Raw genomic sequence first — 25,265 nt, forward strand, 5'->3', positions numbered from 1 at the left:
TATGCTTAAGTATGTTTTCATGCACCATCAGTCAAACCTGGTTCAACCAGTATCGTTGAAACTATGGTCTAACATACAGTGAACCAGAACTGTTTCAAGAGCTCCTGGTTTTCTTTGAACAGAGGGCTCTACTATCGAATCAATCAATTAACCTACCCGTTGTATTTCACTTCACCCCATCTTGAAACCAAATAAAGAAAAAAAAAGAACAAAAACTGCTGCTCTCTTCATATTCCTGATCCATCAATACACAAGAACTCAGATTGAATCCTGCATTAATTCTTCACCTCCAAATATGCTTAAGCATGTTCTGCAGCTCAGTATCCATGAAAACTGTTGTCTTAATATACATTGATCCAAGACTGTTTCAAGAGCTCACGGTTTCCCTGGAATAAAGTGTTCTTTCCTTGGAATCAACCCTTCAATTCGGTTTCACCAGTTCATAAAATAGAAACCGATCTCTCTAAATTCCCACGCAAGAACCAAGATATATTGGATTCTGCCTTCTTTAAACCAGAGGAGTGTTAAGAGCCCATGGGTCCGACAGAAGATTGATCCACCTATTGGATTTCAGTGGATTAGGAAATAAGGTTGGTTTGTTTCACAAATATCCATTGGTAGAATCGATTCCTGCCCTGACTGAAGAATTTTGAGAAAGGAAAAGGGATTCTAAAACAAAGATAATTTAGATATTGATTATATCATGAATGGAACACGAATCATGTTCCACAGTTGAAACTAGGGCTGATATTTACAAAAATTAGCGGTTATGGACATGACATTCAGTCCTTGAGACTAGGGCTATCAATGGATTGGCTCCATTCAATGGGCCTGAATGAATTTGACCCTATTATACCAAGTTACGGGTCTGCATTAATTTTGAGTCTCAATTGTAATAGAGTTGGGATGGTTTTAGTGTTCTAATTCTTAAATATATTAATATATACATATATATATATATATATATATATATATATGTCAGGTTAAAAGATAATGAAGTCCAGATTTACTTCTCACATTTTCCTTACAAGACTTTATAAATGAACGGCTTAAGTGTTGCGAGAACAAATTTTGTGAGGAGTGAGGTGATGACAATCGTGATCGGATCTTAGATCAGATCCGAAAATGCCCAGTCGGTTATAGGGCTGGCTCTACCCACCCAACCTTTTGATGCGCCTTACTTGAAAGTTGAAACCATCCAGATACTCAAATTTGTTCCACGTATTCTTGGCATAAAATCGTTAGAGCAAAAAGATTATATTGATTCTTTCTTTTTTTTTCTCTTGATTCGATTAGGAATTTTTGTTACTGTATTTAGTTTACTGATATATCAAGGTAAAAAATAGGATCATTTATTAAAACACGGCTATAGTTTAATGAATGTACTAAAACCTATCCTATAATTTGCATTTTATTAAAATATCGCCTATAGTTAGCAATTGATTTACTTAATCAACTTTTTATTAGATAATAGTGGAAAATGATTGTTTTGACACTAATGCCGTTTTGCTCCTAATAATAATAACACACTAAGAATCACTCTATTTGGTTTTATTTTATCAATTTTGTTCTTTGTACAATAAGTATTAGAGATACTTTTGAAACAAACAATCATGAGCCAATGCCCGAACAATTTTCACTCAATTTAGGTGGTAGCCTCTATGTGGTAAGGTCAATGAATGTCACATGCACCCTGTTCTGTTCCATTCTCTATTTACCCTTTAATGTTGTGTTTGGTTTGAAGGAAAAAATAAGGAAAGGAAGGGAAAAATAGTAAAACCTTTACAAATCTTATATAGGTTTTCCTATTTTTCCCTTTCTTTCTCTACATTTTCCTTCAAACCAAACATAATATCCATAGAAAGCAGAAGATGTGCAATCAATGAAATTATTATTAGAAACAAGAGTAATGGAAACATCAGCAACCATGGAATGCTCAGTTAGATACGGGCCAAATTTACAGGCCCAATAGATCAGACCATTCTGGGAGCTCAAATCTTCAAAACATCTTGGGCTGGATCCGAGGTTGCCCATCCTGGTTAAGTGGTTACAGGTTATAAGATTGGATATGGGGCGAGAGGACCCATATCGGGTTCGAGGGCCCATGACTTTTTGTGGAATTGTACATGAAACTGCTGGAGTGGGCGGAGAAAATTCACGGGGTATTTCCTTGGGCTATAATGGACCCAATGAACATCATAAAGGCCTACGAGGGCTCGGCCCATGTTCATCCCTTTAAACTGATATTTTATTAACGGGCATGATCCCAGCCGTTGGATGTTGCCGTGTTGACGAAAGAGTTTACACAAATAAAGAATAGGTGGTCCTGTTCATCCCTTTAAACTGATATTTTATTAACGGACATAATCCCAGCCGTTGGATGATGATGATGACATAAACCCAGCCGTTGGATGTCGCCGTGTTGACGAAAGAGTTTACACAAACAAAGATTAGGTGGTCCTGTAATATGACAATTCCTAGTTTCCTCGAAACATCTAACCATTGATAAAGAATAAAATTAAAGTGATTTAAATATCATAAATGCTTCGATCTTAACGCTTTCTTTTGCCATTGGATAATTGGCTCTTACAATTTACAAACGCAATTTCTTACAAAATATAATTTAACAGAGATTCGAGGGTATTCCTGTAATTTAATAAAAGAAATCGATCTCTCCTGTCTGTGCCCTAATCGCCTGCAATCTTCTTCTCCTCCCTCGTTCCCCAAATCTCCCGCCCTTCTAATATGTATCAGTGAGCTATGATTCTTCCTCGTTTTTCTGGTTTTTTTGCAACTGGTTTCTTCTTATTTGTTTCGAATTGGTTCTTCTTCGATTGATCGGTTTTGATTTCCTTTTTCTTTTTGTCGTGGGCCGTTGGCGACACTATTCATTATTGATATTTTTCAGCAACTAGGTAAGATGGATTTTAATCTACTTTGCATCCTATTATAAGCCCTTCATCTGTGATTTTGGGTTTGTTTCTGGATTCATGGTTACTTTTTCTCTGGTTGAAGGTTATCGCTGGATGGAACCAATGGACATCGTTGGAAAATCGAAAGAGGATGTTTCGCTACCAAAAGGTAATTTCTTTATATCTTTCTGTAGATTAACTTGAAAATCTGAAGAATTAATTTTTAGGTTGTCCTCCTCTTTATAAGTTCTATTTATAATTGCATTTGTGAGCCTTATAATTCATATTTTCATCTGTTAATCCACTTTGATTTACATTTCCGAAGAAAATTTCACGAATGTCTTAAGACTAGTTCATAGCAATCTCCAGTTCTAGCCTTACTTCTGAGGTTATTTGATACTTAGAGTCAGGGATGACTTCCTCACTAAGGAGAAAATTTGAAAAGAAAAAAAGTTTGTTTTAATAGCATTCTAATCTTGGTTGCTGGGTGACACTATCAACGGGAATTTGTTGTGTAGATGCGCTTTTTTTTAACGTGACAGTAGACTGGAAACTAGAAACAAACTATCTCTTTATCTCTGATTTCATTTCCCTTCCTTTCTTTTTGCTACATAAACTATATGGTTATATGGTTTCTGTGCACGGTTTCTTTTAGTTTCCAAATTTGTAGAAGTGTTTTTTATGGATGACATGACTCCTTTATCAGTGTTATTCTATCATTAGAGTTGCAAAAGTTCCATGTCAGATAACTAGGCAAGTGTTTGTGCTCTTAACTTAAATTTTATGTCTTGCTGTTATTTTGGGGGATCTAGGCTAGGAGAAAGTAAGCATAACTTACCTAGTTAAACATTTGTTTGGGTTTTCAATCTACCACTGAGCTAGTATTTTGGAATGGAATACCATGTTTAACTGTGTATTCTAATCTTTGTAAGAGTTTTATATTTTTAATCAATAACAGTCTGTGTAAGAATTTTACTAAATGTTATAGTAAATATATAGCATAAAAATACACATAAATGATTTTATCTTAGAGTTTGTCATAACTTTGCCTTGTATGTTAGCAATGCTAAGCATACAAGTTTTCTCTGTGCTTTAGAATGCACTGCAGACCATATCTATGAAATATTGTGTCATTTTAAGTGGGTCTATGCACTATCTGTACAGCTAGGTTCTACATAATATTCTTGATATATGGTGTAAGATTTGTATGGCTTACAAGAGAACAAATTTGTATGCTTAGTATTTTTCATGTAAACAGTGATAAGTCTCTCCTCCAAAAAACAGACAAATATTCTTCAATTGCATTCCAAGAATCTATTTCTCCTATTGTAATTTTGACCTGCCCAGTTCACTGGGAAACTGCCTCGAGACTTATTTAACCAGGTTGGTACATCTCCGAAGTTTGTGGTGTCTTTGGATGAGATTGATCTCGACATCAATATGCTGTTTCTTTTGTGTTCTTTATCCTCTATTTTGATTAGACAGAATTATTAGGTTTTGTCAAATCGCAACCTTATTTCTAGCTATTTGTGTACATCAATGCAGAGATGATTAATAAATATCACTTATTGGGCTATTTCTAAGGAAATCTGTATATATGCACGAGCCTCATTATTTTCTGTGAACCAAAATTCTTAATGTTCCGATTTTCTGACTGAAAAGAAGTTATATTTTGGGGTGTTATTGTCTTTGCCTTGCCTCGGATCTGATGTCTGTGCCATGAGGTACTTCAACTATTACAAGTCTAGTAGGGATGTTCTGTTTCTTATTGATTGTTAATGGAACATGATAAAGCATAAATGTCCATCTTGAAACTTGGTTTTGTTTTTATCTTTACATTTTTTTTTCTCTTCCTAAAATTGTTATCTACATGACTTTACATTCTTCTTAATTATCAAAAAAAGTGGCATTAGAACAATGCAATTGGATGAGATATTGAACCTCCCAACTGTACCCCCTCTTGCAATAGAGTATGTATCACAGAGAGACTGGATGGGCAGCTACTTTTTATACAAATATAAGTAGTTTTCATAAAAATTCTTTGTGTATTCAGTCTTGCAGAAGCAACATACTAGTGAATGGGAACCTCTTATTTGATTCAACCTCACTTCCGATATTGTTAAAATCAAATGCAACTATTTTAGACATTAATAATAAAAAAATTATCTTAGACAATATGGAACGAAGTCAAGATTTTTGTTAGTGATGTATTTATGCGAACTTGTTATTCCTTCCAGCAACTATGTTTAAGATCATCAAGGAGATGCTGCCACCAGATGTTCGTGTTGCAAGAGATGCTCAAGATCTTCTTGTTGAGTGTTGTGTAGGTGAGTAAACATCTGCAGAATTATAGATGGACTGATATATAACCATGCCATGTGATTCTTTCTTAACACATGTAACTAACTGTTGCCCAGCAGGGAGATGTTTTATGGATTGGAGTAAATATAAATCTTCATGATTATTTGTCCTTCTGAACCCCTTTATTTTGACTAGTTTCTTCTAGAATATTCTGATATTCATCAGTTCATACTAGCAGTATTCTACTTTGACATTACATTCCTTTATCTTTATATTGATGCAAATTAAAGAAAAAAAGTAATCATGCCATTATAATTATATATCATGATGATATTTAGTGGAATTCACGTTTAGCTGACAACATTTATCAGATATCTAAGATCAGGTTTTGTTGAGCTGGATCTCGGGGTAATGAGATGCAATGCATCTTAAATTTAACAATTGGAGAAACAGAACATTTGGCTTGATTTGATGTACATAAAAGAAGACCTGCTTATTTAACACCATCTATATTTTGCTTGCAATTTCCATATGGAACCATGAGATGGCCATAGTTTCACTTAAATATAACGAGTGTTTCCTAGGACTGCAATGGTACAAGAAGCAAATTCTCCATTTTGTTTCATTTGGTGGATATAACCTTGTAACTTTGAGATGAAAGTTATATGTAAGGGGATTGAAATATTCTATTTAGTTTTTGCATTCATAGAAAAGGTTATAAAGAAAAATTCTATTTAGTTTTTCAGCAATTCTCCTTTAATGATTTATGGAGAAACTGGTCAGCAGTAGCAAGGTGCTCCTTCATTAAGAATAGGGCAGTTACAAGGTGGCTTCCTCCGTCTGAAGGATCTTTGAAAATGAACTTTGATGGGAGTAGCCTGGGCAATCCAGGACCCTCTGCAACTGGGGGGGGGGGGGATCTGAGAAATCAGTTTGGAGAGGTTGTTCTTCTTTACTCGGGTCCTTTGGGATTTGGAGATTGTATTATGGCAGAACTACTAGCTGCTGTACAAGGGGTGCAATTTGCAAATCAATTGGGAAAAAAAACAACTAATTATTGAAGGGGATTCTAAGGTGGTGGTAGGCTGGTTGAAAAAACCCAAGAGTGCTGTGTGGTGCCACAAGAATGAAATTAAGAAGTTCAATTGGCTAATAAGGAATATATCAGTCTCTATTACAGTGGGTAGGGAGATCAGCAAATGCTTTGGCTTATGTGTTAGCCAAGCAAGGGGCTGATAGGGAAGATTTGTTCTGGGCTCAGTTATAAGTTCTGCATTTTATTTTTATTTTCCTTATAATCTGTTGGGGGAGGCTGCAGCTCGCACTTCTCCAAGGGCTGTTCTATGAGCTTACAAATCTAAATCAATTTCTGAATTAAGAAATATGGCCTAGGCTTGGCAAAAACATAAAAAACACCATCCATTTCTAGGCACAAGAGAGTAGTGTTGTTTGACGTCCTATAGGGCCTACTACTTTCACAGCAGGTAGTTAAATATTTTCATGATTCCAATAAAAAATAAATAGTTAAACCAGTAAGAAGTGATCCGTTACAAGTTGAAAGGGCTAGATAAGCTGGGGGGAGACCAAGAAAGACATGGGTTGAAGTAATGAGAAATGATTAATGGCCATAGTTCAATAATCTATATGGCATTGAATAGAATGGAATGGTGGGACAGGATTCATGTAGCTGATCCCATATGGTTGGAACAAAGCTCAGATGATGATGACTTCAATTGATAACATTGGTAGGACTCGGGCTCCTATGTAAGTACCCACTTAAGAGTCTCATGGACACAAACATGGAAATCAGAATTTCATATGTATCCAGGAATCTGACTCAACAAGAAAAAACAAGGACTTGCAGGCATATCTATAGAACAGTATAAACTATTAAAATAGTCCTTTTTTTTTATTTTAATGTTATATACCTATATAAGTGGTCTAGAACTTTATATTTGTTACTTAATAATGGTTTCTAGAAAAATGACATTCATTGTGTATATTGGTTATTTATTTATGTCAAATAAGAAAGTAGATAAAGGAAATATTGTATTGAAAGGTCCATCAAGAATCCATGGAGTGTTGGAATCCGACACGTCCAACATGGACACTTCGTCCACTTAGGATAGTCTACACAACACTTTAAGAAAGTTTTTTTATTGGTCTACTATAAATTTTGGAATTTATTGCAGCTAAATATTTATTTGTATTAGAAGATTGTTATTTCCCTTCAATTTTTTCACCTACAGCTATTATAGGGTTCAAATTTTAGTTTTATGTTTATTGAATCAAGCAACATCTACCAAATAGGGTTTCAATTACTAGGTTCATTGGTTTCTGAGTCCCCGATGCTGATGTGGACCTGGAATCAATGTATAACTCAAGTTCTGTCTTGGCTTTTGGGTATTCTTAGATCGAAACCAGACAGATGTGTTGGCTCTGCTACTAGGTAAAAGGGTAGGGCAGTCTCATAGAGCTATAAAAATATTCATATAAGCTCCAACTGCATGGAGCTGGACTCTGCAGTTCTGAAATAAACAAACTTGAAACTTAATAGTCAGTAACATTTGTGTCTGTGACAGAATCAGAGAGCTGAAACATAATTAGTATATGCCTATTATCTACTATTTAGAAAAATCTGATTTGGGATAGTGCATATACACAGTCTTTAGTTTTTACATATTGGAACTCATAATTCATCTTCTTATTCTGAGGTCACTTTAGTTTCATTATGCAATATGGCAGAAGGGATAATTTATTTACCCTTGTTTAATGGAAAAATTAAAAATTATGAATACTATTTGTAGGGAAAAGTGCAATACACAATGTGGTAATGGATATATGGGTTTATGTGATAAGATCACTAAGACACATAGCTAATCTAGAGGATCCCCCATCATAAGGGTAGCTTCGATCTCCCTTGTCAGCTATCCACATCAAAAGAAACCTACAACTGCTGAAGAGTCATCTAAAACACAAGATACCATGCACTGCCAAAAAAAGATACCCTGCAATTTCTTCTATGCGGTATCACAATATGCTTTTTCTTTTACCCCTATGCTGTTCAGTATCACGATATGTTTGTTTCTATCTTTGCTCTGTACTTTGTTATGCATTGTGAATCCTTGTAAAATTATTGACCTTATATGCTTTCTGCAGAATTTATCAACCTCATTTCCTCCGAATCAAATGAAGTATGTAGCCAAGAAGAGAAAAGAACAATTGCACCTGAGCATGTTCTGAAGGCTTTAGAGGTTCTTACCCACTTCATTTTCATGTGTAAATTTAAGTTTTCCCTTTCGCGCTCATGTTACTCTTTCATGTTTCTTCTGATGTATCCACCTAAAATTCATATTTTAGCCCTTTATTTATTTATTTATTTATTTTGATATCTTGTGAAGGGCTACACTACAGGGGCAGCCTATCCCCCAGCCCATAACCCCCCCCCCCCTTCCAACCCAGGTGCAGGCGGGATTCGATCCCAAGTCTCTGCTATGACCAGCAGGAGACCTTACCAACCAGCTGATTGGCACCTTGCATTTTAGCCCTTCAATGTTAAGTTGCAGTATTTGATAAATAGTAATTGTTGTATGCATCTTTGTTGATTACCTTCAATGTACTCAAAAAGAGCTGCTTATGCAAAGAGCTATAAAGTAAGATTTTAAAGGGTTGTAGAGACAAGGCTTTTAAGAAAAGAAATAGAATGAGTACAGAAAAGGGATAAAGCTGGTATAAATGTGACTATACTGTTTTAGAATTAAGAAAAGATGGGGCTAAAATGAAGCAACTCGAAGGCAGTCCTGAATTGGCCAACAGCCATTTGCATCTTGAGCTTTCCCCATGCAGAGAACTCTGAACTTCTTGCTTTGGTTATCTGCCATCAGATGTTAGGAGTCTATGACACTAGTTCGTCCATAATTTCCTTACTCATGATTATATTTGTCATTACAGCACTACTGCCCAGTTCTGTATTAAAAAAAAAATCAATTTTGGCAGATTACAGTTTACCAGGTTTACAGACAGATTGTCATTAGTTTGACTTGTGATCTGTTTATAAAACTTGTATCAGGTACTTGGGTTTCACGACTACATTGAGGAAGTTTACGCTGCATACGAGCAGCATAAGCTTGAGACTTTGGTAAGTGTCTTAATAATAGCTATTCCTTTTCTTCTTTACTCAGTTGCAGTTAGTTTTGTGAATAACATACACCATTACCCGTGTTTTTTTCTCTGGACAGGACTCACCCAAAGGTGGTAAATGGGGCAGTGGAGCCGAGATGACCGAGGAAGAAGCTTTGGCAGAGCAACAAAGAATGTTTGCAGAGGCACGTGCTAGAATGAATGGTGGGATGACCATCCCCAAGCAATCAGAATCAGAGCGGGGCTTGGAGAGTTAGGGATTTCTATTGGATATCCTTCATGGTTTCATGTGGATTTTGCTTCTCCTGTAGTCTTCTGTACATAAGGCCTTTGGAGATGCAGCAGCCGTTAGTAGATTTGCACTCTTTTCTGTATCTACCCCTGAATTATGTAAAAAAAGAAAATGGCAAACATGTTTCTATGTTTATGTTTATATGCCCCTTAATTTGAAAAGTTACAGAGTTCGGTTGAAGGTCGAAACCATCGTTTCCTCTTGCCATAATGCCATACCTATAGGCTATATAGTTCACTTAGGCAACTAATGCAACACAAATGTCACCATACAAGGTTTTCCTTCACCTCCAAAAGTTTAAAGAGTTTGTTCCAATTTGCTTTCTGCCAGAAAAATGGCCTGGAAAGAATTCAAGAAGCAATAGATTCGCCTTCTGTAACAAGAAAACTTCTTTTTGCTCGTTTGGTCATGCAGATTTTCTAACTTTGTCAGAGCCGTTAGATGAAGTAAAAGTTGACCATTTTATTATCATGAAATTGTGTTGAATCCTTCAAGTTTGTTTTTTTTTTTTTTTTTTGTAGACGAATCCTTCAAATAAGTTGAGTTGTGACGAAATCGCTCTAGCTTCACAGAGTTGACAAGGGCAATTTCGTCCATCTAAGTTGCTTCCAAGTTTAGATATGCTTGTTAGTAAAGCTGGTACTTGGTACTTTGGTAGAAGAAGAACCGGGTCGTGTCTCCTTTCCTTAATTTAACCCGTCTAGAGCTCTATCAAAAATTTCATTATGTTCCATTGCCCGTTTCAACTTTCACCTTCAGGCTTCAGTTGAAGTAAAAGGAAGCGCATCATCTATGTATGATGGTATAGATACATGCCCCCAAGGGGCGGGGCACGCCTTCATAGGATTTGCCCCCACAAGTTTCAATTGGGTCCAAAATTAATCATGCATTAAGCTGTGAATTATTAAAATGTGCGTTTATTGTGTGTTTGTTCATGGTTTAGTCTTTTTGCATAAAAATTAATTAAGTTTTATATATTTGCAAAATTGGATACATTTACAAAAAAAAAAAAAAAAAAAAAAAAATTGCAAAAATGTTGAGCACGAAGGAAAAAAATTAAGACTAAAATACCCCTGATTTAAAAGCCCCCTACTTCGATGAATTTGCAAAATCCATTGAACAACTGATGAATAGAATAGGCATTAATAGTTTGTGTAACAATAAATAGAGACATTAAATAGTTGCAAAAATATTAAGAATGGAAGAAATTGAATAGTAGTGGCAAAATTAAAAGTTGAAGTTGTACATTGAGTTGTTACATTCGGGAGATTATATAACTAAAGGAAAGAATTACTAATCATCTCAAACTAAGAAGAAATTGAATAACTTAACAGCAAAAAAGTAAAAAAAAAAAATCCCAAAGTGAATAAAGAGTTCAAGAGGAAAATAAAAATAAAAATAGAGAGAAAAATAAAAAATAGATCTCTCTCTCTCTCTCTGCTTAAACAATGCTGCAAATGTACAGGATTTGGATCTTTTTTTTTATTCATATAGGATTCGGGTCATTGACAACATGGGAAAAAAAAAAGTATAGGATTAGAATTATATATAGTGTCCAAATTTGAACCGTTAATATTTGGATTTGAATGAATTTTAAATAGGATTGACAATATTGGACACGATATGTGAATACAATTTGAACACATGTGATTTCGGGTTTACCTTAATCATACAATTTGACAAAATTGTATTGACCCCGTTTTTAATACAATTAATAAGCATGTTGATTTCAAATTAACCACTTAACTTGAAAATGACCTATTTGACCCAACGTTTTTAGATCACATGTATTGTATCTTTAGATGAAATGCTATTATGGTAAATAGCAGATAAATATAACATTGAATGGATTTTATGAATTTGTTTAGTTTATGGATGATTGAATGTGTATTTACTATTTAAGTTTACTTCTTGTTTAATTTATACAAGTTAATCGTGTTGATTTTGAGGGTTACATAGGTAGTGTTATGATATGTGTAATAAGTTATCTTCATGTTTGAAAATTTGATACGATTAATTAATCATATTGTATTCGACCCATATATTTGAATGCCCTCACCTTAACACGACACAACCATAATACAAGAACAAGAATTTCCACTCTTAATTTTAACTATTACTCAAATCAAATTCAGGTTGGATTCAAACTTGCATTTCAACCGTTGGGGTCATTTCAAATCTTAGAAACAGCCTCCTCCCCCCTCCCGACCCCACATTGGTAGCACTAGGACCCTCGTGCACTTGAGTCCATAAATAATCATCCACAAGGTCCATCTCCACTACTTGTTACTAACTGAAGCGGCTGAAAAATATCAGTTCTGAAGTCAGCATTGTCATACATGATGACCGCTGAGCTTTTTTCTTTGCTCATGCTATCCTATTGAAGCCCACCGGGTTCAGAATATTGAAGCCACAACTTTTCTAGAAAGCTTTCAGTATACTACTTCTCTTGAGACCACTTGGGCTATTATTGAAAGTGATGCGGAAGTTCTGATTGATCTCTTGTTAGAGAATTATACATCTCCTTGGAGTGTTTGCACACTCATCCTTAGTTGCAAGAGATTTTTTTAGCACCTTCTTGATTAATCGGTTTGGGCACATGCAATATTTTTTTCAATATTATACATCATATAATTTAAATTTTCATTTTTTTTGCCACAATATTATTCTTTAGGCCATGGGTACCAGTCGAGCTTGAGCCTGGGTTATCTTCAAATTTGTAATTTAAGGTAACTTTCAATATTACACTTTCTATGTTTCAAATGCATTAAGATTATTCTTTATTTCAATCTTAAATTTAATTTGTAAAATTTGTATAAGTTTTCTCAATATATCCAAGCCTAACAATATCTTTCCACTGTATTCATGCATATCCAAAGCATACCGCAATACATATAGAAACCAAAATAAATATCTACACCCAATACAATATATGATTAGGATATTACCATGTTATGTTTATAAAGTGTTGGAAAATTGTGCAAGTAATGAAAAATTCATGTGTACATTTAGAAACCGAAATAAATCTTATTAAGACAATACTAATTTAATATACTAGTTTAATTGTTTTTATTTTTTATAAATCTCAGTGGTATTCATTACACTGATTTAATTAATTAATTAACCATTTAAGTTGATATGGTGGTAGCCAAGTGAAATTTTATAAGATGTGATTTAAAAAAAAACAAAATTATTTTTAATAGATTAAAAAAATAGTTATTAAATGGGCGAATAAGGTTCCAATCTTTTAAATTGTTTATGATTTTAATATATGAAATTAGAACAGAGTAGGTTATTCAGTAACATGCTATTTCATGGCAGCACGTTTGCATGTGAGCATCTGTAACCTTTCAGCATTTCCAAATTCCAACTTTAGGAGTATCTTATGCCAAATACAAATCCCATGGTACTTAATAACCAAATAAGAAAGGGAAAACAAAACACCAGACAGCTTACCTTTGATACCGTAATGAGTTACTTTACAACTGAAGCTCCTATATTCGCTTAACCTGTGTTTCTCATGCCAGCAGCTATTCCATTGATGGTGATAAGAAGTGCATCTCTAAGTTTATTGTTATCTTCATCACATCGCAACCTCCTCAATATTTCCACCTGTAACATGTTAATTGGGTTGAGATATGGGAGCCTACTCTCTATTAGTCGTCTCAAGCTCCTGTTGTTCTCATACAGCTTCTCATGGCCACTGACAAGCAACACATACTTCTCTGTTGTCAAGAGTTCCCTCCTTAGCTCTATACCAAGTTCCTTCCTGCTCTTTGATACAAGAACTTCATCATAGTGCTTGGCTATAGGGATGTCAGCCTTTGCCAATACCATCTCTATAAGGTCAATGGTGGATTGAAAGAGAGGCCATTCTTTGTACATTGCTTTTAAGTCCTCTGTGTGTCCCTTCTCGCATGCACCCTTGAGGCCAGCACCAACCCCAAGCCAAGCAGGAAGCACAAAGCGTGTTTGGGTCCATGCAAACACCCATGGTATGGCACGAAGATGCCCAATTCCTGTTGAGCTTCTTCTCCTTGTTGGTCGACTTCCAATATTAAGAAAACCTAGCTCAGCCTGTGGTGTAGCCTCGTTAAAGTAGGAGAGGAATTCTGGGTTGTCATACACAGTGTTTCGGTAATTATTGCTACTTATTTTGGAGATCTCTTCCATAAGATTGCGCCATTTATCTTCTCGAGGTGAGGTTGGAGGACGAAGAGTGGCAAGCAGTACAGCTGTAGTATATATTTCCAGCTGCCTAACAGCTGTTTGGGGCAGTCCAAACTTCGCTTGCACCATCTCACCTTGTTCTGTTGAGCGGAGTGTTCCCTGCCAATTCAAAAGAAACACCCAAATTATTACCACATAAGATCAAAGCCTCTACAACGAGCGATCCTACAATGAGATTCCTTCATCATAACAGTTATGGGTGCCTTCCCTCTGCCATTGGGTGCCTAAGTATAGAGAATTGGGACCCACCATCAGACAGGTCCCACTTCAAAGATCTCCCATATTAGAAATCAACATGATCAGATGATTTATGTACATTATCAAGTTAAAATTCAGACTCTATCAGATGGTGCGAGTAATTTTTATTAGGACTTGAGAATAAATCAAGAATTTGACTCGTATATAATCTAAAATTGCCGGCTATATATTTTCAACTGAAGAATAATCTTGCTAAAGATCTTCAAATCTGAATGACTGGGTGCAATCCACACAGGTAGCACTTGAGAATAATCCAAGAATTTGAACCTTGCATGTTGTCTAATATTGTGCCAGCCCTATATAGTTGGGATAAGTCTTGGATGATGATAATGATGATATGTCATCTAGTATTGCTAAATGTACAGTTTCAACTCGGGAATAATCTTTGTAAAGAATATCCCAATATTTTTAATGTAAACCCATATTTTATGGATCTGAGTTCTCTATGCATGGGGCACATGTTATTCATAGGAGTGCACCTCATGGCTTTTATGACGAGGATTCTTCATTGTAGCACTTCTCCCTGAACAATAGATTGTTAGCCAATAGTCATGTGTTTTCATATTTTCCAGCTAGACACTAGATACAGGTGGAAACAGTTTAGTGTCTTACAAAAACCAGATTTTAGAGATGGAGAAAATATAAGAGAGAATGGGAGAGAGATAATGAGGCTTGAGGTATTAATGCTTAATGATGGGGATATCAACGGAGCAGGTTAGGGGTAATTGCTTGGTGTAATAGTAAAAGTTCAAGCAGGAGTGATCATTTTCAGCCCAGTCCAACCCAAAAATTTTGTGCCAGGCCTGAGCCCAGTACTTTAGGCCCAGCCCATAATCATTCATAGGAACATGGGAGAAGCTCCAATAGGTGATAAAATGAGAGGATGTAGACTAATATGGTTTGGTCATGTGCATAGGAGACTATCAACAGAACCTGTAAGAAGTGATTTATTACAAGTTTAAGGGGCTAAAAGGGCAAGGGATGTACCAAGAAGGACATGGGTAGAAGTGGTTAGAAATGATTAAATGCCAATAGTATAACGATGGATATGGCATTAAACAGAACAGACTGGCGAAACATGATTCATGTAGCTGACTGCATATAGCTAGGATAAGGCTTGGATGATGATGTGCCATTTTATTTTATATTTAATATTATATATAAATATTATAATATGATACACAATATAATTATATATAATATATTACACTACATAAAGTATAACATAAATTTCATACATATATTTGTTGTAATATATTGTATATATTTAATGTTTTATAATATATTTAATATTTCAAACTTGAAATGCCTAGCCTGGTTCAGGCCCATGAACCCATGATCGCCCCTAATCTCAAGCTGACAAGCATGAGAACGTGGGTTCAAATCTGAGAGCAGCCACTTAAAAAAACTAAAAAAAATGAAGGTTAGGACTGTGTCCAGTCCACCCCTCTCAAGACCCTAGATAATCCACCTCATTCCTATTGGGATGGCTTTGGTATGAATCTAACTAGGTTCAGGTCAAGCTTAAGTAGTAGAATGCCAACCATCATGACAGTACTAAATTATCATGCCAATATGACATTAAGTATTTAAAGCATTTTATATAGATATTAAGTGCTTTATGTGGATATCAAGTATTCTTTTATATTGGTGTAAAAGAAAGAAACAAGCACAATTGAAGTTTCTTAACTGAATAGGCAGACTTACCATCACAGAACCAGGAGGTTGGGATTGTATGGCAAGATAAGTGGGTCCACCACCACGACCAATACTGCCACCACGCCCATGGAACAATGTAATTTTAATTCCATATTCTTTACAGGCAGCTATAACATCTTCTTGGGCTTTGTAGAGCTCCCACGCTGCAGTAAAGCGCCCAGCATCTTTACCAGAATCTGAGTACCCAACCATCACCTGTCCACAACTACATTGTAAGTTCCACAAACCCCATGGAAACTCAACAAAAGAATCACCATGCCATGCTCAATGCAATACAAACCTCTTGGTGCCCACTATGGTTTTTTATTATGTGCTCCCGGTACCAATCAATTGATAACAACTTCCTGATCACTGAACCAGCTGCTCTCAAGTCTTTTACTGTTTCAAATAAGGGGACCACTCGCAACCTGTTCCAACTTTCAAGAATGATTTAATTAACCAGAATGTATTAATACTCTATGCATGACTGTATATGCAACACAAACCAGGGATAACATGAGAGTGAGTACATGTTAGATTTCAGCAATCTAACATATTGTACAATTGATTTGAGGGAAAAATTCATTGGTTTTCCCTTTTGTATTTCCTCAAAAGCATCTAAAGATATTATCAGATGTATCAAAGTAATGCAACTCATAGATCAAAGGATGCCCTGCATCTTGGATGTAGGCCAAGATCAGTAGATAGGTGGCTAATTCTTGTATTCCAATGCTTTCTGGAAAGAGAATATGGGGCTCAATAACTACAAAGCTCATTCATCAAAGTAAAAAAAAATGCTTGGGTAATGGGGGCAGAATCTTACGTTCCCTCAGGGCATGGTCTTCCAAGCTCCCCACTAAGGGCAAGCCGAGCATCTTTCTGTAAGAGCTCCACAGCAAGGACATCACTTGCCTGTCAAATTTAACTATGAGTCAATGTAAGTTTCTGTAGGAAAGAGATTAAAGGTAAAAAACAACCACTGATATACCCCGACAATTGGTTTACCTCAACAGTCGGGTTCGACATGGGTTTGGGTCAAGCCAAACCTGACCAAAGTCACATTAACTCAGACCCAACCTGATCCGACTAAATGGAGAGAGGGAGAGAGAGGGAGAGAGAGAGAGAGGGAGAGAGAGAGAGAGAGAGAGAGAGAGAGAGAGAGAGACTATCGAATCCTATGCAACCTGTCCCATATATAGTACATCTATACTCAAACAAGCCTATATACAGGTTGGGCCCAGCATGGGTTTACCTCAATATGAAACCTAGTTAAGACTTACCTGACCCTATATTTGGGTCAGTGCAGGTTTACCACTAACATCCCTACCTAGGAATTAGCTTAACTACAAAAAAAGAAAAGAAAAAGAAAAACCTTGCTGTTACACGTATCTGTTAGTTTTCTTACAGCCACAAAACCAAAAATTTAACATCAATGGTCAACACATACATTAGAGGCCATGGAAATCACATATGCTCCAAGAGAATCACTTCCTAGTTCAGCTGCAACACGGAAGGTGTCCAATACTTCTTTCACATCTGGAGCAACCTGAAAAAAAATCAAAAAGTAGGAGTAAATTGACTAATGAGGTCCAAGTTTCCAACTCCATATTATGGAAACTGTTCTTTATGTAATAAAGTGTAGTTCCAGGCAGGAGATCGCACTATCAGTCTATCCTATCTTTCAATAAAGTTCCAACTTAATCAGCATACTGAAAGGTGAAAACTCCAAAAGTACTTTCTTCATAAAGAAATTCCTGGACAATGACACTTAAAACATCGAGAAAAACCAGTAGTACAGAGCTGGATAATCAAAGGAAACAAGGGACTCTAGATATAGTTATATATATGCACAATAATTTTTTTACAATAACTGTTGAGGATAGCTTTAGAGTGATAAGTGTATTTGGTCTAAATTTCCCTGCACTCAAATAATCAAAACAATACATTCTTGTTATTTGACTATGGTAAGTCCCAAGAGCAAAATCATGGCAACCCTTCTGCTCTTAGGAGTGTCATCTCTAAGTTGTAACCTGTAAACATGGTCAGGTTGGCATTATATTTTTTTATCAATAACTCACAGATTTCATTAAAATTAGAGAGAAAAGATACAATGGTACAAGAAAAGGGAGATAAACTCTCTTATCTCACCTATCCAAAACAAAAAGACGAGAAAAAATTACAAGATAGCCCAGAATAAAGAGTCCCTAGTCGCCCCTTGTTTAGCTAACCCATCAGCAAAGGAGTTGCCACTTCTTTTAACCCAACCCATCTTCACCTCAATATTCTTAGTTAAAACCAATTGAATTTCCTCCTCTCATTTCTGTAGTTCCAAAAATTAGCAGTATCATTTTTCAGCCAACCCACTACCAGTTTGGAGTCACCCTCTATGACCAATTTGGTGATGTTCAGTTCAATTGCAAACGCATCCATATTTCTTTTTCTCATATCTTGTATACACTTAGAACTCATGCCTTTCAACTGAACCACAAAATGTAATAGATAAGGGTTTAAATGCATTGGGAAACAATAAACAGGTGAGTTAAAAATGTTTGGGTATGATACAGCCCTAAGTTCACAAAATATTATCATAACCTCAAAGTTTTCTGTAGTAAAATGTTAGTACTGAGTCAGCCCCGGATTGTATTTTCAATCTGATTTCGGTTTATTATTAATCCTATCTTTCAGTAGCAAAAGAAAATGTTAGTATCATGTAATGGATGTCTCGTACTCTCATCCTCTGGCTTTATGCATTCATAGAGGAGACTGGCTGCCAATTCAGAGTACGTAAATGAAACTAATGAAGTGTCAGGCAATCTACTTTGTAGAGCTAAATAGTACAAACAAGTTCCTGATAGAGAAGCCTAAGCACATAATCTTGTTATTTCTCAGGAATGAATAAGATAATTGCAAAGAAACATCGTCTTTTCTTCCAATCCCATAAAGCAAATATAAAGCATAGAGTTGGACAATCAAATTCAACTCACATGTATGGTTGGAGGAACTAGAGGTCTCTTTCCCTTGAGTTCCCTAGTCAAAAATTCCAGTTTTCTTTCTTCGTCCCACTCACCATAGACACCCATGTCCAAGTATTTAGCAATAGCATCCAAAGTTTCAGTGTGTCTTCCAGATTCCTGATAAACGAAAAAGAAAAACTTAGTGTAGCTAATTAAAAAAGTAACTCATGCAACTTAGAAACCAAAATAAAACACACCTGACGCAAATCAAGCTTCATTAATACCATCCCAAAGGTAGCAACCCTTCGGATCAAGTCTGAAAGACGCCCATCAGCAAGGACTCCAGAGCCACATGATTGCTGCAAAAGATTGATTACATACATCAGTATAGAATTATATAGATTGTAAATTTAGAAGAAAAAAAGCAGTTAAAAAAAGGTAAAGAAGGCCAATAGTCCATCTAAATACCAGGGACTCATAGCAGAGAAGCAGTGGTTCCAAAAGTTGATCTGTCGTCTGATAGTAATCCCAATGATCATGGTCACAGGGAAGATCCTCAAGGAGAAGCTCTAGCCGTCTTCTTGTTCTCATAAGCTAAACTCAGAAGGTACATTACATGTTTATAAACATATCATATACAGAAATAATTTATTTCTAAGTTAAAATAGCAGTAGATAAATCAGTAGATGAGATTTAACTGAAAATAAATAGAACTTGAACCATCTATATTATAGGTAATTATTTTGCGGTAAAAGACTTAAACCTCCCTTGAGGTTTCTGGTAAATACTGAAACCTCCCCTCACTTTTCAAATTGGACTAAGGCCTCCCCTGCTATAGTTATGTCTAATGGGATCAACAAAAAGTCTTTTTTTCCCTTACTAAGCTTTTAAATTTTCAAAATAGTGAAACCCAACAGCAGTGATTATCGTTGACTCCTCTGAGAAAAAATGGTCACTAGAGACGAAATAGATTCATTGTTTTCTTGCTTGCTTGTATGAGAAAGCTGTCCCAGAAGTATAACCTCTGCCCATATATAGACCCACCATGTTCTCTGAAAACTGAAAGAGAGAAGGAATCATTAAAGAGAAGTAGAGAAAATAGAACAACCCAAAAATAGAAATCAAGACAAAGAAGTTATCAACCATTCTCTATGGCCCTGAAAAGTGTCATCCCCATTATTTGTGATTATCAGTTACTTAATAAATACTTCCAAATCCTCCTTCACCCAACACATGATCCAGCCTGAAATTCTCTGTTATTATCTTTATCTCATTGTAAGAGAATGCAATCAATGGATCAACACATAATTCACTGCTTTTCTGGAAAGTAATCAGAAAGAAATAACGTATCAACTATCAAAATAGAAAGATAAATAGTAAAGGAAAAAACATCTCCCTTCTAGAATAAGTATCAAAATTATATTTAGTTTAAACATGAGAAAATACAGCCTAGATGACTAGATTCAAAAGCCAGTTCTAAGCAAAGCCCGCTTATAGAAAATCAGACCAAACTTTTAAGTGAGCATAAAGGAGAATAAGAAAATAGAACCTTTTTGTTAAGTTTGAATCAGAAGGTCACATAAAAACAAGAAAATATTCAAAAAACCTAATCTGATTCTGTGAAGAAAACTAAGAGCAGGAGACCGAGAGAAGAAAAACAAAAACAGATACAAAACAAAAACCAAATATCCAACAATTATGAACTTTACTTCAATATAGTGACAAACGAAACATAAACCATATTGAAATTTCTTATGGAAAAACAAATCATATTGAAATTTATCAGTTATTTTCTGAGTCATTGTCAAAGGAACACAAAAGGGCAAATTTGGGTGTTCAAAAAAATTAGCAACATGTGATATCACATAGTAATGGATTTGGATGGATTGTTAAAGGAGGGGAGGTCTTTGTCTGATGACGTCATCCCACAGGAGTCCAATTTCAAAAGTGAGGGAAGGTTTCAGTATTTATGAGAAAAGGGAGGTTTAAGTCTTTTACCTTTTATTTTATCTGGTCAAAGACAATAAGGTTATTATCTCAAATCAGTATGTATGGAATCTGGTTACCTGCTCTGCTATCCAAGGTTCAAAATATCGATACACCCCGATATGGTGAAAGGGGTGCATTGGTACTTTTAACCTACCGCTTTTTACTTTTTTTAGTTTATTTTCAAAATTTCGGAAGTTGGCCATTTTTATGTTATCTAACTATTAAAAAACAATTTTCTTAAGATCTATTAAAATAAGCACCTCAAATGAAAAGATACAATATGATACGAACGACATGGAGCATATTGTGTCGAAATTTTGAAACTTGCTGCTATCTATTTAACTGAAATCTAGCTAGTAGCTACAATGTCATTATTGAGGCTGATCAAAGATATTGTTACCTTATCTTTTACATTCCCAAGCACAATTCTATAAGGAGCTATTCCAGGACGTTGAGGTAGGCTTGGCTCTAGAAGTTTCTGGAAGCTGGACCTCCCTATCTGAGATTCTGCAAATCGTTTCGTCTGAGAATGGAGTTGAATAGAGCTAAAAGAAGCAGCCCTTGGAGTCACAGCTGACTGAAGAGTACTAGAAGAAGTCAAGGTGCTTCCTGAAGCTACATTTTCATTTTCAAATGCTTTTTGCATATTTTGAGTAGATGAAACATCTGAACTTGAAGCCTGATCATCCTAGAATTTTAAAACCATATAAATTAAACTATGCAAATATCAATATTATTATAGTTTTAAATTGTGCAAATATAAATGTCAGACATCACATAGTTATCAGTTACTGATCAAATAATGTGTGTGTGTGTGTGTGGCATAGACAGTTAAAGTTAAAACCATCATGCAGATAAGCTTACCTGATGATTTGTTGGCATGAAATTAGTGCCTGGGAGTTCCAGTCTAGGATATTGGGAGTCCCCATCATTGCATTCTACATGAAATAAAACCCATCAAAAATAAAAATAATCAAAGATGTCCTATGATGGATACATTAAACCCCCAGTCTAGCAAACAAATAACCAGTCCAGAGCTAAGGAAAATCAGGAAGCGATTGGAAGAATTGCACACGTATAACTGCTGAAAAATGAGGAAATACTGGCTAGCATCAGAGTTTGAACCCTCCTATCCAAATTAAAAGTCATCAGACTGAAGCAATTCATACCAGTATACCACCCAAAACAAGAAACCAAGTGGCAAATCATTCCTTTTTACGAAGATACAGAATAACTAGTTAAACCAATCTTGCCATTTTGGGAGCAAATAAAAATAAATACAAACATATCTATTTGAAAATTAACAGGACAGCTTAGACAAACACGCCCTTTGAATATTACAAGTATCAAATGAACTTGGCTAATCAACAAATAAGTTCAGCAATTGAAGAGAAGGATAGAAGAGAAGAAAGGGAGATGGTAGAAAAGAAGAGAGTTCAGTTTGAGAGAGGAACAAAAGTATGAGGCATCTGCCTTTATATATGCTTGAATTAAAATTGCAAAAAAAGTGTGGAAAGGTATAGGAGAGGTAGGCTTATTATTGGCTAATTAAATTATTTAACAAGATAATGAAACAAAAAGGTATCTGATGAATGGAGAAAGAGTATTGTGCTGCATATATTTAAGAATAAAGGTGATATACAAAAATGCAATTACTATAATGGGAATATGGGATTAAACTCATGAGCAAGTATATCAGATAACCAATTTGGGTTTATATCTGGGAATAAACAATGGAAGCTATCTTTCTTTTGAGACAATTGATAGAAAAGTCTAGAGAGAAGAAGATAGATCTTCATATGGTGTTCATTGATCTAGAGAAAGCATATGATAGAGTCACTAGAGATATCATATGGTGAGTCTTAGAAAAGAAAGGGGTTCCAAATAGGTATGTAGACTGAATTAAGGATATGTATGAAGGTAAGGATCAAAATATCAAAACAGGTCAACACACTGGATGGGGCGTATTGCCCTGTATCTTTGGCTGCCTTTTTATTTTCTTTTTATTTTTAGTTTTTTTTTTTTTGGTTCAGGGAGGTCCATTTAAGGCCTGTCTACCCCCTGAAACAGGTGGGAGCCCAAAACACTCAGTGTAGGGGCATATCGGAGGGTGCAACAAACAATGTTAGAGCACCAGTGGGAGACATCAGATTTTACAGTTACCATGGGTCTTCACCAAGGTTCAGCACTTACCCCTTATTTATTTGCATTGATCATGGATGAATTTACTAAACATACCCAAGAGGAGGCCAATGGTGCTTGTCATTTGCTGATGATATTGTTTTAATTCATAAAACTAATGAAGAATTAAATGCAAAATTAAGTTTTTGAACAAATATCTCAAAAACAAGAGATTTTAAAATTAGTAGGACTAAAATAGAATATATACTACATAAATTTAACAACTATAGTAATGCAAATCAGGATACATTTTGGATTGGAGACTAAGAGATAACTCAATGTGACTTTTTCCAGTACCCTGATTCAATATTTTATAACAAGGGATAGATTGAGGAGGATGTAACCTATAAAATTAGAGCAGGATGGGTAAAATGGAGGGGTGCACTGGATTCTTATGTGAAAGGTGGATGCTACTTGAGTTAAAAGGGAAATTCTATAAAACAGTTGTAAGCCCAGCTATATTGTATGGAGCCGAGTGCTAGGCAGTTAAGAAACATGTCCAAAAAAACTGAGTGGTAGAAATGTGTATGCTGAGATGTGTGAGTGGAAAAACTACCAAGGATAGGGTCAGAAATCCAATAAGTAATAAAATGAGAAAAAGTAGACTAAGATGTTTTGGTCAGAAATGAAGTCACTGAGAGAAACCTACTAGGAGGCTAGGAGTAGCTCCAGCCATCCAATAAGTAATAAAATGAGAAAAAGTAGACTAAGATGTTTTCGTCACATACATAGAAGACATCCCATAAGAAGAAGCAATCTGTTACAATCTGAAGGGGCTAGAAGGTTAGGGGTGGAACAAAAAGAACATGGATCAAAAGTAATAAGAATGATTTAAGCGTCCATAATTTAATAATGCATATGACAACTTGACCTAAAATTATAGAGAAAACGACCAGAATACCCATGGCCATACAGTACAGCATAGATATGGATAACATATGAATAGAACAACCACCTCTAAACAAATAGAGCTTTCTGATAAGCAGTCAAAATCACAGAAGAAAGAGATGCTTAACTGCTCAATATATAACTAATGAATGATAGCTTTCAAATCATGAAGAGAAATCAGGTTGACCCACCAAAGGGATAAAACAAAAACAGAAAGTAATAATAAAAAAAGAAATATGCATATAAAAAGCATCACAACCACAGACAACCAAGTGGTGATATAGGGTGGATGAACATTGTTTGCAGGAGAAAGGGAGTGACTGGCATTAGTAATAAGTGGAATTCTTAGTGAGACAGAATATATTAATAAAAAAGGGAAAAAAGTAAAGAAGGAAGGAATCACTCTTTGTACCTATGCAAACAAAAATTGCATATTTTAACTTAAAATTACTAAAAAACACATCTTCAAATTAAAACAAAAAAGAACAAAGAGGGGTACCCGTGCAGGATGGCAGATCTGCACCAACCGGAAGTTGTGTGGGCAAAGCAGGAACTTGCTGATTGTGATGCTTCAACTGGTTTCTGTTTAGTGTTTGGTTCCAACTCTCATTCCGGTCCTCAGATGCAGTTTCTGCATAGGAATTGTTCAAAATCTTGATATATATCATGTTGTAGTGGGAGGTATATGGCAACAAAGGTACATAATCCAATGAGTAATCTCAAAATTTAAAAAACGGTTCCTATGAACTAAAGACAATCAAAAAAACGCCAGCATAGAAAGTAATGCCAAAGGTAAGCACTTCAGGATTCAGACTCAAAATCTAAATTTTAGCTGCATTCAGTATCATCTATTTTTCTTTTAAATGATATAAAAAAAATTCATATTGAATGCAGCAAAAGTTTACCCCTCTTTAAAAAGCACTACTTAATACTCCCTTTTTTATGTAGGGGAAGTAGATATACTGAACCAATAGTTCACCCCTCTTTTACAAGCAGAGACAATATTTTAGTTTAAAAGCACTATTTAAAGACACAATACTAGTTATGCACCAAACTCTTCTATAATATGGAAGGACAAAAAGTACAGAATACAAATTTTTCTTTTAGACTCAGTTTGGGAAAAGTATAAATACAAATATGTAGTATGTAAATACAAGGTTTTAGAAATACAACATACAAGGTTTTACACTGTACATAGTTGTATTTGCACTCTTCCCAAACTGAGCCTTACAAACAAAAATTTGTTAGTTCTTCCTTGGATGCTACAAGGGATGTCAAAATGGATTCACTACATAAAATGCTATCATATTATGAATGTAAGTATGTAAACACGAACATTTTTATATGATTTGTAGGTTAGTTTAAACCAGAAATGACTCATATATGAGATATGACCATGTAGAGATATTGTTAAATAAACAT

At 35.3% G+C, this 25,265-nt stretch overlaps 2 protein-coding genes across 2 annotated transcripts in view; one reads left to right on the forward strand and one right to left on the reverse strand.

The window, feature by feature from the left end:
• The first annotated feature begins 2,479 nt into the window (after window positions 1-2,479).
• LOC148863497 (protein Dr1 homolog) lies at window positions 2,480-9,833 on the forward strand. The gene is made up of 6 exons (XM_088974299.1): window positions 2,480-2,915; window positions 3,016-3,081; window positions 5,150-5,239; window positions 8,373-8,467; window positions 9,283-9,351; window positions 9,452-9,833. The coding sequence occupies exons 2-6, from the start codon at window positions 3,027-3,029 to the stop codon at window positions 9,608-9,610; spliced, it is 468 nt and encodes a 155-aa protein (XP_088830425.1). The 5' UTR covers window positions 2,480-2,915; window positions 3,016-3,026; the 3' UTR covers window positions 9,611-9,833.
• A 3,137-nt stretch (window positions 9,834-12,970) lies between these two features.
• Window positions 12,971-25,265, reverse strand: part of PPC4 (phosphoenolpyruvate carboxylase 4) — a 38,590-nt gene continuing 26,295 nt past the window's right edge. Inside the window, exons 10-20 of the mRNA XM_088974300.1 lie at window positions 24,343-24,474; window positions 21,639-21,712; window positions 21,175-21,462; window positions 19,254-19,379; window positions 19,043-19,144; window positions 18,816-18,962; window positions 17,279-17,377; window positions 16,655-16,743; window positions 16,133-16,259; window positions 15,841-16,047; window positions 12,971-13,974 (exon numbers count right to left, since the gene is read on the reverse strand). Coding sequence (XP_088830426.1) covers window positions 13,150-13,974; window positions 15,841-16,047; window positions 16,133-16,259; window positions 16,655-16,743; window positions 17,279-17,377; window positions 18,816-18,962; window positions 19,043-19,144; window positions 19,254-19,379; window positions 21,175-21,462; window positions 21,639-21,712; window positions 24,343-24,474 — 2,216 coding nt within the window. The 3' untranslated portion in view covers window positions 12,971-13,149. The remainder of the gene's footprint in view (window positions 13,975-15,840; window positions 16,048-16,132; window positions 16,260-16,654; window positions 16,744-17,278; window positions 17,378-18,815; window positions 18,963-19,042; window positions 19,145-19,253; window positions 19,380-21,174; window positions 21,463-21,638; window positions 21,713-24,342; window positions 24,475-25,265) is intronic.

The sequence above is a fragment of the Nelumbo lutea genome, chromosome 3, assembly GCF_056320005.1.
Source record: "Nelumbo lutea isolate HS-2025 chromosome 3, American lotus-T2T, whole genome shotgun sequence".
NCBI classification, from domain to species: domain Eukaryota; kingdom Viridiplantae; phylum Streptophyta; class Magnoliopsida; order Proteales; family Nelumbonaceae; genus Nelumbo; species Nelumbo lutea.